The sequence below is a fragment of the Sciurus vulgaris genome (genome assembly GCF_902686455.1).
Source record: "Sciurus vulgaris genome assembly, chromosome: 5".
Classification (NCBI taxonomy): Eukaryota; Metazoa; Chordata; class Mammalia; order Rodentia; family Sciuridae; genus Sciurus; species Sciurus vulgaris.
In genome coordinates this window covers 126,963,144-126,980,526 of record NC_136465.1, presented here as the reverse complement: position 1 = coordinate 126,980,526, position 17,383 = coordinate 126,963,144, and the positions used below count along the sequence as shown (strand labels likewise).

The window sequence follows — 17,383 nt, the reverse complement described above, 5'->3', positions numbered from 1 at the left end:
ATCCATTCATCTACTGAAGGGCACCCAGGTTGGTTCCATAGCTTAACAATTGTGAATTGAACTGCTATAAACATTGATGTGGCTACATCACTATAGTATGCTGCTTTTAAGTCCTTTGGGTATAAACCAAAGAGTGGGATAGCTGGGTCAAATGGTAGTTCCATTCCAAATTTTCTGAGGAATCTCCATACCGCTTTCCAGGGTGGTTGCACCAATTTACAGTCCCACCAATGATGTATGAGTGTACCTTTTTCCCCACATCCTTACCAACACTTATCATTACTTGTATTCTTGATAATTGCCATTCTGACTGGAGTGAGATAAAATCTCAGTGTAGTTTTAATTTGCATTTCTCTAATTGTTAGAGAAATTGAACATTTTTTCATATATTTGTTGATCATATACATTTCTTCTGTAAAGTGTCTGTTTAGCTCCTCTGCTCATTTATTGATTGGGTTATTTGTTCTTTCAGTGGTAATTTTTTTTACTTTTCTATATATCCTAGAGATTAATGCTTTATCTGAGATGCAGGTGGCAAAGATTTTCTTACATTCTGTAGGCTCTCTCTTCATGTTATTGATTGTTGTCTTTGCTGAGAGGTAGCTTTTTAGTTTGATACAATCCCATTTACTGATTCTTAATTTTACTTCTTGTGCTTTAAGAATCTTATTAAGGAAGTCAGTTCCTAAGCCGACATGGTGAAGATTTGGGCCTATATTTTCTTCTAGTAAGCACAGGGTCTCTGATCTAATGCCTACATCATTGATCTACTTTGACTGGAGTTTTGTGCAGAGTAAGAGATATGCGTTAAATTTCTTTCTGCTACATATGAATTTCCAGTTTTCCCAGCACCATTTGTTGAAGAGCCTATCTTTTCTCCAATACATGTTTATGGCGCCTTTTTCTAGTATGAGATGACTATATTTATGTGGGTTTCTGTCTGTGTGTTCTGTTATATACCATTGGTTTTCATGTCTGTTTTGGTGCCAAAACCATGTTGTTTGTGCTATTATAGCTCTGTAGTATAATTTAAGGTCTGGTATTGTGATGGCTCCTGCTTCACTTTTCTCACTAAGGATTGCTATAGCTATTCTGGGCCTATTATTTTTCCAAATGAATTTCATGACTGCTTTTTCTATTTCTTTGAAGAACATCATTAGAATTTTAATAGGAATTGCACTAAATCTGTATAGTGCTTTTGGTAGTATGGCCATTTTGGCAATATTAATCCTGCCTATCCAAGAACATGGGAAGTCTCTCCTTCTTCTAAAGTCTTCTTCAATTTCTTTCTTTAGTGTTCTGTAATTTTCATTGCGGAGGTTTTCACCTCTTTTGTTAGAATGATTCCCAAGGGTTTTTTCTCTTTCAGCTGATTCATCATTGGTGTATAAGAAAACAATTGGTTTATTGGTGTTAATTTTTTATATCCTGCTACTTTGCTAAATTCATTTTTGAGTTGTAGAAGTTTTCTGGTAGAGTTTTTTGGTCTTCCAAATATAGGAGCATGTCATCAGCAAATAGGGACAGTTTGAGCTCTTCTTTCACTATACATATTCCTTTAATTTCTTTCTTTTGCCTAATTGCTCTGGCTAGAGTTTCAAAGACTATGTTGAAAAGAAGTTCACCATTGATTTGATAGGCCAATTTTTCATATACCAGATTCTGTATATATATTTATTTACTTCTGGTCTTTATGGTATTTTAAATTAGCTCATCTGTTGTGTACACCAGATCCATACTATCTTAATTATGATATTTAAAATATCTGATATCTTTAAATAAGTTGTGGGCTTGTTGAACTCGTTCAGTGTATGTTCTAAACTTCTTTGGAACGTACACTTTTAAAAATCTCTTTTGAACTTAAATCAAAACCTTTAGAAAAGAGTCATTCAGATTTTAATGACCGAATTACTTTGTACGTATTTCCAGGGCTTAATAAATATTAATTTACAATAACGAATCAAGGTGTTAAGTCTTGCATCATGAAAACAAGAAGGAAAAAAAAAAAAAAAAACAGCTTACCCAGAAACTGAGGTGGGTTTGGCTGTGGCTGGGAAGGGTGTAATGTTGTAGGTGTACTTTTCCCTCAACTCTGCCAGTTGTGGAAAGGGGAATGGCGCCATAGAATAAACAGTCTGAAAAACAAAAGGGGAAAATGTCAAGCCTGCAAGAGTGGCCTGATACAGCTATTATCAAGCCCAGAAAACATTAAGGTTTCATGAGATTGAGGATGAAGAGGAAGATTCTGCTCCTCACATGCCAAGTGGGAGTGATTACACTTCAATATCCACTTTAGAGAAAATAATACTGCAGACTGAGAATTCTTATTCAAAATTCAAAATGATCCAAAATCTGAAACTTTTTGAGCACCCACATGATGCCACAAATAGAAAATTCCACACCTGAACTCAATGCAACAGGTCGCAGGCAGAACACAGGTATGCTAAAAATATTGCATAAAATTACCTTCAGATTATGCATACAAGGTATAGGTGACATATGTAAATACCATGCCAAGACTTAGGTCCCATCCCCAAGATTTTTCAAGATGCAGATGCAAATATTCCCAAATTTGAATCATTTCTGATCCCAAGCCCTTCGGAAAGGGCTACTCAATCTGCACTGAAAAAACACAGCAGTCAAATTTTCAAATCAATCTGGCTGAAGCTGGACATTCCAATTGGTGAACAGGGGTGGGCAAATGGGGATAGTATGGCTTCCTCCTGTCAATTGATAGATGGGGTAACTCAGAAATCCACAGCTTCTGACACCTCTGTATCAATGTCCTTCATATGTAGGGCTTGTTTTTCAGTGTTTTGATGATTTTTGTGGACACAAAGGTCAGCTTTCTGGATAAAGTTAAGTCTCGTGAATGATCTTGTGATTGACTGCAAGTTTTCTCCAAAGATGCCTTTTGAAATGTCTGTGAATGAGTTCTAGGTGAAAATTGTTCATTGTTATTTTTAAAGGAAGAAAGAAAAAAAAAAAGTAAGACACCTACTGTCAAGGCACCCTGTTTTTATAAATAAAAACAGGGAGAATATATCATAACTTCAGCAAGAGAAGTCTTACTTGTCCTCTTATTTGTATTAAAACTTAATTATTCCAAGCATATTACTTCAATCCCTCAGGTTCTTATTCATTAGCTATATCATTCCTAAAGCAAAGGTGGACAGTAAAATGCCATGACCCCAAACGATAGCCCCTTTCTGATCCTAAAAACCTCACCAAGCTAAAGGAACAATGCAAGCAAGTCTCTGCTAGAAGTCCAGATACATGTTACCTTTCTCTTATACACACTGGAAACTAGGGCAAGTTAGTGTTATCCGGACAAAGCTACTTTCTTGCATATACACCAGGACAGTTGCTCCTAGGGATACTGGTCAAACAAGCAAGCAACCTAAGAAGTGATGACTTGCTATTTCTGCAGTCTAAGAAATAAAATCCCTCTCCAAATGGGGATGGGCAAAGAACTGAGGGCACTGTGGAAAGGATGCGTGTCACTTGTCCAGCCAGTCACTGCAGGACAAAACACCACAAAGGCGAGGAGGCAAAGCTTGGCAAAGCACCATGAGAGATGGAGGTGCTGTCTGTCAGTCTGTCACCACTGAACTCTTCCTGGAAGACTATTCTTGGAACAGTCACTGATGTCTTGTGAACTTTCCCCAATAAACCATATGTCTCCCATTCTGTTTCTGGACACTTTTTCTGAGGTGTCTGCAATCTACTCTATCGCGCAGGCACAAACTGGGCTGTGGACAAGACACCAGCAAATGTATATTATTCATAGTTTCATTTTTCCCAGGATGCAAATCAAATAGCCTGATGACATTTTTCTAGGAAAATATTTTTAAAGTGGTATTTTTCATTTCAGCAGGATTGTTTCTCTAAAGAGTTAGATGCATGATATATTTGTTCACAGATAGGAAAATGAGGGCTTCGAAGGGAGTGTAGTTGTGCTGTTGTTTCACTTTGTAGTTCTGTGCACTGCTGACTGGCCATTGCAATATTGATTCCAACAGCCTCCCCATCTGATTGCCCCTAACCCACTTACACTTTACCATAACAACCCAAGATCTCAAACAAGTAAGTGTGGGCTAAAATTCCTTCCCTTCAATGTTTCATGATTATTATACAAAGCCACACAGCTCTTTAGGACCACAAAAGTAATCTCTAACTTGTCTTTTTACATACACTACATTCTTGATTGGTTATATCCAAAAGGCTGAGGAATGGCACAAATTTACTCAGCAAACTGTGTCTCTCACCTCCAAAAAAAAAGAAACAGGGGACACCTTGTGGCTTCCATTAGCCTGAAGTGTGAGATTACATCAGTTCCCAACTTTTTTGGACTTCCTTTCCCTCATCTGAGAAGTGAGGGGTGTGAAACCCAGGACCATGGTTACGTGTGAGAGCAGACGGGGTGGGAAGGTCAGGAAGAAGTGTATGAGGGTATTCACCATGTTGTGAATGTTTTATTTCTGGGTGTGAGTTATGCAGGTCTTGTTATACAATTCTCAATACATTCTGTGCACCTGAAATAATTCATATAATTTTATGAATAATATGGTCAGAGTGAACTCCCATGTTTTTGAGCTCACAAAACTACAACAGCTGCCACTGCAGAACTCTTCCCTCCTTGCTCATGTGATCATGTCTTAACTCCATGAGCCCCTTGGAGAGGAGAGAGATGTGAAATTCTCTCCTTTGCACCTTAACTTTTGACCCAGAGCACAGTACCTCCCCTTGGACCTCAGTAGGAGCAACATGGGCCCAAATATATTGACCACCACGTGCCAAATGTGATTCCACAGTTGGGGCAAGAGCCAGCCCTCAAAGGAGAATGGGAAAGGAGAGAGAAGACAGGAGGGAAAAGGGAGAGAGAAAACGGAGAATCATGAACTGAACTCGATTTCTACTCATGCATGAGTTTGTCAGAATGAACCCAACTACTATGTATAACTATAAAGCTCTAATAATAATAATTTTTAAAAAAGAGTCAACCCGCTTCCTCATTCATGTGACCTTTTTTCCTTAACAATTGAGAAACTTGGTTTAGACATTTAAGAAAACCATACTAACTGGAATCAATTTTAAAGGTTGAGATTATGAAATAATATATAAGAAGAATACTAATGCTAGGAATTTCAAAAGTCTTTATAAGTGAAATAAGATGTCTCGCTGAAGACAAACAGTAGGGTGTCCATTTGAAGATTTGGCTGTTTTATTTTTGCCAGTTTTGTAGCAAGGTGTTAGAAAATTCCCTTGTCCAGCCTTGGGAAGGAAGTTTGGAAGAGAGAAAGGTGAAGTACCTTCTGGCTCCACTTCCCCCATCCTGCTCAGGGTGGATGGTCTGCACTCACTACAGCAAGACATGTGACCAAAAAAGAAACTGGCTCCACCGAGGGTTCAGATCTTTTCTATTAAAGTCTTTCCCTTCTCTATTGTTTATTCGCAGTTAGTTCTTCAAAGAAGTAATCAGTGTTCCTGAAACAAACTTGTTTATAGTTCTTCACATTCGTTCACTCACTTACTTGAAGGTCTCACCTGTCTGAGGCAGTTCTGTCCCATGAGCCTAAGTATCCCTGACACAACCTTGCAGCACTCCGGGTACACAAAAACCCTTATGCTTCCAACTTACACATTGGAGATTTATAATAAATTCCAAATCTCTTAGAGTCAAAAAATGTATAGTAATAGAATGTTAGGGTTCAAAGGAATTTAAACATGATTTAATTCAACCTCCCACCCACACACAAGCCTTTTCTAGTACATCTCCAACAGATGGCCTCAAAGGCGCTGCTTAAACACTCCCAGTTATAGGCACACACTATTCTGCAGGACAGACGGTTTTAATTCTTGACAGAACTAATTAATCAAACATTACCCCTCTATTGAATAAGCATCCACATCCTTGGGATTTCTACCCGATCACTAATGGAAAAAAGTGAACAGTGTGGGTTCAAGGGCAGATCTTGCCTTATGTCATGTAAGAACTGTCTCCAGATTATAGTAAATCATTCCCAAGCACTTTGGGGTGAGGTTTCTCAAAATCCTATAACTCTTCTGATAATAGTATCTAACCAACATTTCTCTACATTGCCCTCAAGGAATTTACCAGCAACGTTGTCAAAAGTTCTGCTGAAATTCAGATAAACTGTTTCATCTGCATTCCCCAACTTTCCTATTTAACACTATCAATTTAAAAGAAAAACAATAAATAAGGTTGGGGATACAGTTCAGTGGTAGAATACTTGCCTGGTGTGCAGGAAGCCCAGTACCATTCACCTGCCCACCCCACTCCCCAAAAAAGGAAATTGCTAATTAAAAGAATGATCTTCAGGGGATAACCCAGCATATTAGTTTATGTATGGCATTCAGAACAGAAAGAAACAGGAAAGACCGAAAGAGAAGACTCCTTTCATGTTTTGGCATTCAGCCCACATTTTTTATCTGGAGCAATTTCAAATTTGCTGACAGATGTAGAGTCTATCATAGCCAGATCATAATCACTGAATTGTTTAAAAAAAAAAAAGTGAATTCAGAAAAGAGTAGCTTAGAATGGCATTTACCATTTCTTTCTCTGGCATTCTATGATGCAAGGAAAACCAACTGACAGTCTATTTACTATCTGAACTACCAATGTACATTTAAACAGAAATTGTATACAGGCACTGTTGAAAAGGAATTATAGTTCCCTTTTCTTTATTGATATGTTTTATGAAAACATGTACCAAATTAGGCTTAGTTCGTCTTCACCCAGATGTTTTTGTTGACAGAGGAAATGCTACTGAAATGGAATGTAACCAGTCACCCCACAGTCAATAATTCTCCGTCTAGGATTCTCTTCAAGCAGAAGAAGTGGTCCTTTATCCTAATACCTAAGAGTAGAAACTCCTGGAGAACAAGGATGATACCCAAAAACTCTCTCATGCCTTCTGGCAATGTTAAACTCTTGGGGAATTGTCTTACTCTTCTAAATAGGATTTTGGCTTTTAGAATGACATATTTTTTTAATGAGACACAAGCAGAGAGCTGCATGGTGGGAAAAAACATTAAGCTAAGAGTGGGATACATGGGTCTCAGTCCTGGGTCTGCTACCAGACAACTGAAAAACTGCCAAGTTGCTCCTTTAACAGGTCTTAGCTTCCTTTCTACAAAGTGACAGAATGAGATTAATTTACCTTTAAGCTTCCTTTAAGCCAGTGTTCTTCTCGTGGTCTAAAGGTTGCTCAAATCAGAAATACCCAAACATCTACCTTTTAATATATTCCTGAAATGCTTCTTGTTTTAGTCAGCTTTTTCACTGCTGTGACTAAATGACCCGAACAGCACAACTGTAGAGGAGGAAAAGTTGAACTGGGGGCTCACGATTTCAGAGATCTCAATCCATAGACAGGCTCCATTCCTCAGGGCTTGAGGTGAAGTAGAACAATATGGCAAAAGAGTTTGGCAGAGGGAGGCAGCTCACATGATGATCAGAAAGCAGAGAGAGAGAAACTCCACTCTCCAGATTCAGGGCTGGGGTTGTGGCTCAGTGGTAGAATACTTGCCTAGCATGTGTGAGGTACTGGGTTTGATCCCCAGCACCCATAAAACTAAATAAACAAGATAAAGGTATTGTTTCCATCTACAACTAAGAATATTTTTAAAAAGAGAGAATGAGCAATGAAACAACAGGCCAGGATGTGTGAGAAGAGTTGGAATCAGAGCATAAATGTAGAGCCAGACAGAACACTTCCTCCTGCGAGACAGACAGGAAGAAAGAAAAGAGATGAGAATGCACAGAACCTGAAACAAAAGTAGGAATGCTCAGGGGAGTTGTATCAAAGGATCAGTGTTCATGATAAATCAGATCACTGTCTGCCAAGAGCAAGAGAGTCTGAGGAGCTGGGGGAGCCACAGAGTGTACCAAGGAATGAATGAAGGCCCTCACCTCTCAGCCTGAAGTTAGCCTGAGTCTTGGTTTTGTAGCCTGTTGAGTGTTTCCGGCACCCCCAAATGACCATGGGACCCAACATAAAGTGAAAGTTGGAGCTGAGGAAAAGGAGAGAAATGACAAAGAAGGAAAGAAGGAGCAACCATGGATACAACGTGCAGTTGGTCAGTGGAAAGAGGAAGAAGCAAGAAGAAAAGAAATCATCAGAAGAGCTGGAGGAGAAACCAAGACAAAACTATGTTTCAGAACCTAATGGAAGAAAGAAGACCAATACACCAGCTCTCTTTTCTATACCTGCCGTCAATTGCAATGACTTAGTCAATGTGATCTTAAGATATAGTCAAACATGAAAAAAAATAGCCATACTCTTTAAGTCTTTCATGCTGAAATTTATGATTAATATATAATAACCTGGTTTTAGAAAGTAGAACAATGAAGTGAAAATGAACCAAAATGCCAATTAGAATAATCTTTTTTATCCTAATTCCTTCCCCGAAATAACTGTTTTGCCCTACAAATATCCTTGTAAGAAGGCTAAGAATCAGATTCAGAATGGATGGTTTGGGTTATTTGCCCCCAGTTTATTTTTTTATCTTGTGCCTGATGATTTTTAAGCAGCACAGTTTGAATGTAAGTCATAAAAAATAGTCATCATTCATTTCTTCCTTCCTCTCGTCACATAAATTCTTATTGAATTATATACATAGACTCTTGGTCAACTGAAAAATTAGACTGACAGCTGGCCAAATACATTTCCCAAGATGGCTGCTCTGGCACTGGTAGTTACTACAGTATTAGATTCCAGCACCCAGGCTGGGCCATGCTGCCCCCTCACCTGCATGAGTTCATGGCTTTGCAGAAGGTCATTCTCCAGCATCTCCTGGGTGAGGCGCCCCATGGTGCCATAGAATTCATCTGCTGTTTCACAACATTCTATCTGCCTAGAGGAAGAAAGAAGAGAAAAAAGAACTTGTTTAGGGCACTCATGCCGTATAGTGGGTATGTGCTGCAGGTACCAGATGTGCTACCTCTTACTGTCAAACAAGTTAGCAATCGACAGAAATGAAAATCCTGAGACACACTGTATGTAGAGTAAAGGTCAAAGGTACCAAAAGCAAGCTGGTCAAGTAGTCCACACCCATCATATGGGCTACTCGGGGGCTGGGGCAGGAGGCTGCTTGAGCTCAGGAGTTCAAGACCAGCCTGAACAACATAGCAAAATCTCATTTCTTTAAAAAAAAAAAAAAATAGCAATCTAGAGGTACTGGTTCAGGTATGCACTCCCATCTTCCCTGAAGGTCCTCCCAGCAACACATCCCCGCTGTGGCTCTTCATTGGTTCCATTTGACATATTCTATGTATCAGAACACCTGGCACTGGCCAGAAATTATCACCACAAAATTAGATACTGAAGAACAATTATCCCCCACAAAGAATCTGTTGATCTTAATAGGTAGAAACCAAACCACTGTAGAGTTAAAAGGTGAAAAATACAAGAACTTCATTTGCATATTTCATCAGTCCACAGAATGTTTTCACAAGCAGAACTTTCTGAGCTCTTCTCAGGGAAGAATCTATTACCTGGTAATCTGTGAGATAGGTTAGATTTTTAACTTTCTTTTAAATTGAGTGGGGAGAGTGGGTAGTTCAAGTCAAAGAACACAGGGTATTTCTGTTTTATCTATTACACTGTTTTTGGACATTTGGACAGTTTGCTCACCAATCACAGACATACGCTTTGACATGCACTCACTGGGTGCTATTCATAGAATCCTCCCCCCAAAAAAATAATGATGGAAAAACCTCAGCCTCCAGGGTATTGTGTAGATTATGATTGTGTAAGTATATAAATGAAGTAAACTACTGGACTATTATTACAAAGATATACTGTAGCATGTGGGCATAAATGAAAAGAGGTTAAGTTTACCCTGGGGAGTGAAGAAGAGAAAAAGTGCTTTGAAAAATGCTCTCCAGGCTGACAAAGAAGAAAAAACATTTCAAAGACACTGGTGCAGGAAACAGCAGGCCCATCTGGGGAACTGAAAGTAGTTCCACAAGACCAGGGGGTGAATGAATGAATGCACAACCAGAGGAGCCCGTGATGGTGGAGGCTGGAAGCTGCAGACAGATGATCACAAAGGCTTCGCCTGCCAGCTGAACCTCTTCAGGACACAGCAGCTGAAGGCTTTTAATAGGGAGTGAGGGGACAGTTGTGTCCTGGGCAAGGTCAGCCTGGAGGTGACATGACAAATGTGGGGTATGATTGGAGACCAGGGAGGACACAATGGGCCAGGCATGTGGCAGTGAGGGGGTGTGCCAAGACAGTGGGCCAGAGGACAAAGGACAGGGCACAGCAAGGCTAGGGCAGGTGAACGGATGATCTACAACTTACAGATTCCAAAAGCACCCCCCAGGAGAGGGAAAGGAGGGAATTCCAAGCTGCAGAAGCAAGGTGAAAGGAGATGCTCCACAGATAACCACACATAAGGCCCATTGTTGCTCAGGTACGCATCAACAGATTTACCTTTATGCCGTTTATAGTTTTTCCAATGGAACATTTGTGGATAGATTACAGGAATTAGAGTCAGAAAGACCCAGAGGTAAGTCTCAGTTATGCTACTCATTAGCTCTGTAGTAGTTTTCCCACTTGAAATGACAGGGAGGAATAACCTTACCTACTGGACAGCATTATTGGGAAGACCAAACAAGGTAATGTGCTGAAACTGCTTAACATAATGACAGGCACTATCAGCACTTGATGATATATGTGGTTGCCTTCCCTTGCCCCTCACAAGTTGCATGCTATACACACTATTATGTATATATGACCATGAAGTTCAGGATATATATGTATGTATATATATAATGAAGTTCAGGATATGATATGTATGTATACATACATATCATATCCTGAACTTCATGAATATTAGCCACTTATTATCAGTAGGCTTGTATAATTAAAAGCACAAATTTTAGATCCAGGAGGCTTGTGTTCAAAACCAGTCCCTTCCACTTACAAAAAGGATGACGTTAGGCAATTCACTGAGTCCGGTGCCTCAGTTCTCACATCTATAAAATGAAGATGATGATGATGCATACCTCTACAAGATGATGGTGAAGAATGACTGAGTTAATATGTGTGGAGGACTTGGAACAGTGTCTGTCCATTGCAAGCACTCAGTGAATACTGGCTCCTACTTGCAGCTATTATTATTCCATAAAAGTGACATCCCTGGGATTACCATAGGAATAAGTTCCAATCCTACAGAAAATGAATAGATGGGCATAAAGCCAGGACCATCTCTTTTCTTCCTGCCCCATTATTAAGAAGTCACAAATGTGACTATCACTGTCCCCCCCATAGAGTAGAGTGCTTTACTATTTTAATGCTACCAACTATCACCCAGTAACTGGACTGTCACACCCATAAAATATTGAAACTCAAAAAGCTTATAATGTATAATGTAGATTAGACACACATGACTACAGAATGAGTTAGATACTGGGATAAAATGAAAAGCAAACAGCACACTAAATCTCATACAGATGAACTGATTGACCTACCTGAATCGATAAAGCAATATACAATAAAACAAAGCCAAAGGAGAAAACTATGTGATATTTTAAAATACTTGCACACAATAATGATTTTTTAATCACTGAATTGATAGTTGGTAGATCTTTCTTTGAAAAAGAATTAAAATGCTGGAAGTCTCCCAGGAAACAAGTTATCATAAATAAAAAGGCTAGCTTAGAAAAAGTTTTTGAAAAACAAAAAAAACCCACTACCAGTGGTTTGTTAGTTTTCTGACATGTTATCTGTGGGTATGTTATGGTTTGGATACCAGGTGTTCCCCAAAAGCTCCTATGTTGAGCAGGAGGTTAAATGATTAAATCATGAGAGTAGTAACCTAATCAGTCCATCCTAATTTGAATGAACTAAATGGATGGTGACGATTGGCAGATGGGGTACGGCTGGAGGAAGTTAGGTCACTGGGAGCATGTCCTTGGGATTATATTTTGTCCCCCTGACTCTTCCTTCATTCTCTCTGCTTCCTGGTCACCATGAGCAAAGCAGCTGCCCTCCACCACACCCTTCCAGTATGATGGTCTGCCTCACCTTGGGCCCAGAGCAATGGAGTTGGTCACCCATGGACTGAATCTCTGAAATTGTGAACCAAAATAAAACTTTCCCCCTTGAAGTTTTTCTTGTAAGACATTTTAGTCACAGTGACAAAAAACTTACTAACACAGGTACCCACTCAAGTTATTCATACCTCTGGGAAAGAAACATTGAAAATTTCTCTGCTTCTTTACTGTTAACAGTCTCATCCTAATGTTTCTTCCATTATCCAAATGTTACAATGTTAATGTATTAGTCAGGATATACTAGAAATAAGTGGAACTACCCTATCTTTTTCAGCCCCCTGCTGCTAGTAAGGAATGTAAGCAGAATTTATTTGGTAATATGTTTTGGCAGGGCCAGATTTAAACATATAAGTAATTCTTGATGAAAGGAAAGTAGTTGCATAGAGTCTACTATTGACTGGTGTACCAAGCACCATGCTAGACCTCTCCTACAGGCTATCTTATTTACTTTTATAACAGTTCTGAATGGCAGAACAAAATAAATAATAAAGATTCATAAATAATTCAAAGTATAATATGCCAATAAATCCACATGCTCCTTTCCAGATCTTCTACTTTCTCTTCCATCTGAGTTTCCCTCCTTCTTCCAAAAGCGTGTCCAGAGGGATGCTGAGGAGAGACTAGCCAGGACAGGCCCACTGAGTAGGAGGGGAGAATCCTCCTCTTCCCTTTGCCCCTGAGCAATCAAGGAGGGGCCAGTAGAGATTTCCAGAAACTAAAGCAATTCAAGAAAGTTCACAGCTTTCTCTTCTCCTCATTCTTACATATCAATGCTTCACATTCAAAGCACAAAAATTGCTTGAGGCTCTCAACACCACAGAAGGGAGCAAAGGGGGGAAATCACTTACTCTCCCAATTTTGCCCAGATGGCCAGCGACACTCTTAGGATGATTTCTGAACCTTCAAAGAAGACAGAATCCCAGATCTTCAAAACTGTGTGATTAGGGAGGCACGTGGCAAAGAGAGTCAGAAACCACTGCATTGTGAAGACATTCGTAAGCGGGGGCTCATATCCACCTGAAACAAAACAAGCATGCTTAATTCCTTCAAAATTGACCATGTATGAGATGGACCAACACCCTCTCTGTCTTCCATGTCCACTCAAATAGGTTCTATTTCTTGACTTATTTCTTCATTCTACATCCTGGTTCTTTCTTCCTTTTATTCCTTCCATGCTTCTGGAATAACATAGGTGTTTTTAATAAAAATCTCAATAACATGAGCTTTACACATTCTTTATGATACTTCACACATTCTTTTTGATACATCAGAAATCTTAACCTAAAACCTACTCTGGGGACTGAGATTGTGGCTCAGTGGTAGAACACTTGCTTAGCATGTATGAGGCACTGTATTTGATCCTCAGCACCACACAAAAATAAATTAACTAAGTAAAGGTATTGTGTCATTATACAACTAAAAAATATAATAAATAAATAAATAAAACCTACTCTGACTCTACCTATTATAGGGTGTTAGAAATTAAGGAGAAAGTTTTCCTCACCAAAAACAGGATAAAAAGAAAGAATTTTAGCCTCTTGAAAGCAAAAGCCATCCGATTTTTAGACTCTTATAAAGCCTACTTTTATTCAAATGTGGCCAATAAGAACAAAATAGTTCATTACCATTTACCTGTCTGCTTCTTAAATTATGTACATAATTCTCAGAAAGCTAGCTGAAAAATCCCAAAATATTTAGAGACAACATTAAATTTAAAAATATTTTGAACTAAATTATATATAGTTTTAAAGAAAGATGTGGAGTTCTATCCATTTTGAAATTCTGAATTCGCTAAAAACACTGTTCTTCTACTTCCTGTGATACCCTAAGTTTATATTTTATTGAAATATAAAAACTTAAGACATTTGGACTGACCTTCCCTCCCAGTTATATCAGTGTGCACAATTACTAAAGTGTAAGCAAAAAGAGATCTGTTTTCCTGCACCCATTTTCTTTCTCCTTACCTGTGAACAAACATTTGCTCACAGATTAGAACCACAGGTTATTCCTCGTAGCCAGGTGCCACAAAGGGGAAAATGTGTAGCTCAATAAACTGTCTGCCTACAGGACAGGCAAGACCAATCTATGCAGAAGCACTGTGAAATTCACACAAGTATGCAGTTACACTGCACACCAAATTAAATGAGGAGATTATTTAAATAGACTAGAAGAAAAAACGCAGAGACACCCAGCTGTCACTAAAATAGCCCAGTGTATTTTAATCAAAGATTAGATCCTTGAAATCCTTTACTATGCTCCCAGACTTAAATGTGTGGGTCAGACTAGAACACGAATGCATGATCGGCAACAGGAACCAGCAGCCAAGTTGAGGAAACACAGAAAACTTCTTCTTTCTGGTATCAGAGCACAGCTGCAGAAGTACAATGGGAGTTCATTGCAGCAACTTAGCCCAGGTACTGCCGAGGGCTGGTGAGGCCACTAGATGGCAGCAGCTCTGGGCGCTGCCCTTCTCTGGCCTCAATGTTTCCGCAAAGCCAGCTCATGCTAAATGGTACCTGCAGCTCACCTTTAAAGAACTCCTACAGGTTTGGTGCCAGCTTAGAGCACTTTAACTAGACAATAAGACACATACACTATTCTTCATCTAGAGTACAATATATCCTGTTAGTTTTTGATCTGGTAGGAAGAGGATGTTAGGTTCTCAAACTGTTTCCTACCCATGACCAGCCAGAGGCTTAACACATGACCCTATGTATGTATTTTCAGTTTTGTTTTTGTTCTCTGGAAACCATTTTCACTGCACCAAACTCTTATAATGGAAATAACCAGAAGAGCTGGGGTTATAACTCAGAGGTAGAATTGCCTAGAATGTGTGAGGCACTGGATTCTATCCTCAGCACCACATAAAAATAAATAAATTTAAGAAATAAAGGTATTGTATCCATTTACAACTAAAAAAATAATAAAAAGGAAAGAAAAGAAAGAATACCCAGAAATCTGCATTTCCATTCAAGGTTTAAGCTCATATATAGGATGTAATCTCACAAGGCAAATATTTTCAAAGGTTTAATAGCAATGAAACACCACAACCTCCACTTTCTTTGTTTGCAGTTCTCTGAAGAGTGTCCAGGTGCTGAGATAATTCAGGGAGTTTCATCCTCAAGAGGTCTCTGAAGACAGCCATATCCACAGACAATGCCCGCAGATTATTGACAAAATAGCTTTCAGGAAGTACCTTATCAATGAGGTAAATCATAATCTGAAGAAAAAGATAAAGAATAATACAGCTTCATAGCAACCAGAATCCTAACCATGTCCAAAATTAAAAGAATACAATTCAAATAGAAAAAATGCAATTAGCTAAAGCAAACTCTCCTTTAAATGTATCAGTACCAATTTTTCCAGGTTCACCTACACCTCCTTATACCTCCTGTGTAAGGAGCTGGCAGCATAATTATCTAAGTAATCCAGACCCAAATTCTGCCACCCTCTGAAATTTCTAGATAGGCCACCAGACCCCATATGCAGCTGTGATCATACAACTCTCAGCTTCACTGAGGAATGAGAAAACACAGGCTTCATCAGCCACAGGCAGGAGCCTCAGCATGGAATCCTGGATATGAGTAGTTTACAACCTCAATATGAAACCCAAGAGATGGCCTGTCATAAAACACCCACACTGAGGTGGCCCTGAGATTCACTTTCCAACAACCTGGGTTATTATAGCAACTGATGTTGGCTTTTGGTCTACTTTTCCTCTCCCAGGAAAATGCAACCAACTTTTGTTTGAACAAACAGGAATCTTTAAACCCACATCTCTTTCATAAGATTGTCACCCAAGTTACAATTTTCACTCTGAGTTTTATATTTGTATTACCTTTTCTAAAATGTTAAGAACCATCAGATCTAGCAACACAAAAACAAGTTCTGGCCTGGGCATGGCCTCCCACGCCTGTAATCCCAGCAGCTCAGGAGACTGAGGCAGGAGGATCGCCAGTTCAAAGCCAGCCTCAGCAAAAGCGAGGCACTAAGCAACTTAGTGAGACCCTGTCTCTAAATAAAATACAAAATAGGACTGGGAATGTGGTCCAGTGGGTGAATACTCCTGAGTTCAATCCCTGGTACCCCCCACCAAAAAAAAGTTCTGTCCCTCAATCTCTAGTCCTTTCCTTGTCTGCTTGTATGTGTTGTAAAAGATCAGCTTACATTCCCAGAGCACACACACACAAAAAAATTAAGAACAAAATCATAGCTGTCTATGTATGCTAGTGGAAAAGTAGTAGTCTCACATTTTTTACCTTCAGGATACCACAAAACTCTATTAATTAAAAAAAAGACAAGTCGATTTTTATCTACCTACCTATCTTCCAGTCCTGCAATAGGCCCATTTTCCCCTTATTCCTGGCTTATACTTTCTACTTTTAAGATCATGCTTTTGTATGCAAGAGAAGATTCTTGAGAAGGCCCTCTGAGGTTTCTGATTCACAAGCCCAGGGAGCCTTCTTAGGTTAGCATAGGATTTACCAGGTAAATGTATCATTGCCTAGGAAAGAGGAGCTCGGCAAGACAAGGAGTAAGTTCAGTCCACAGGGAGGGAAAGGGGCCAGATGGGAAAGAGCAGACTCCCGGCAGAGTAAGGCATCCTGGTAGGCACCTAGTACACTCCATGGATCTGGAGAAAAGGGATTTATAGGAGCAGGAACACAAATTTAAAGGTAATGGTGTGAGGGTTATTACCCTTCCACCTAAGGAGAAGTTACATAGTACCAAGAAAAGGACTCGCGTCTTTAACAAATTATGATCCCCTCAAAATTTTATGAGAATAAGGAAAAACATGCCTTCAATTATTCTAGTATTTCTTATAATAGAATTTTCAGTTTAAAGTCATCTCAAAGTCTGGTGTTAAGACAAAAGAGATAGTTCACTACCAAATTTCAAAGGCCAAATCTTGTGACTTAAAAAATAAATTAATGAGAATAAGTAATGGGAGGGCTTCAAATTTTTAACAAATATTTATAAACAAAATAATTATGAACAAAAGAGAGTGCTGGGAAGCAGAAAAATGGTTCACCTGTTGCTAATAAACTATGAATGCCCCTAATAATTTCAACTTGCTGAGGCCAAAATGGCTGCTGGAAAAACACAGACACTGATGTTTTCCTTGGCATCAGAAGAGTTTCTTCATCAACCCAACTTTCCTCTGCATATCTAATCATAAGATCTACACATTCCTAAATGATGATGATATATGTCATCTCATTCCATAGAGCTTATTTTCTAGGGGACAGAAATAAAAATATTCCGTTTCTCAGTTTTAACCAAACCATCTTTTTA

At 39.1% G+C, this 17,383-nt stretch overlaps 1 protein-coding gene across 4 annotated transcripts in view; it reads right to left on the bottom strand.

The window, feature by feature from the left end:
• The window catches only part of TBC1D30 (TBC1 domain family member 30), an 85,395-nt gene that overhangs the window by 13,595 nt on the left and 54,417 nt on the right, over positions 1–17,383 (bottom strand). For all 4 annotated transcript variants that reach the window (XM_079139674.1, XM_079139675.1, XM_079139676.1 and 1 more), the window contains 4 exons: positions 15,140–15,308; positions 12,937–13,105; positions 8,775–8,880; positions 2,023–2,135 (listed from right to left, as the gene is read on the bottom strand). In XM_079139674.1, the coding sequence (XP_078995800.1) occupies positions 2,023–2,135; positions 8,775–8,880; positions 12,937–13,105; positions 15,140–15,308 (557 nt within the window). The remainder of the gene's footprint in view (positions 1–2,022; positions 2,136–8,774; positions 8,881–12,936; positions 13,106–15,139; positions 15,309–17,383) is intronic.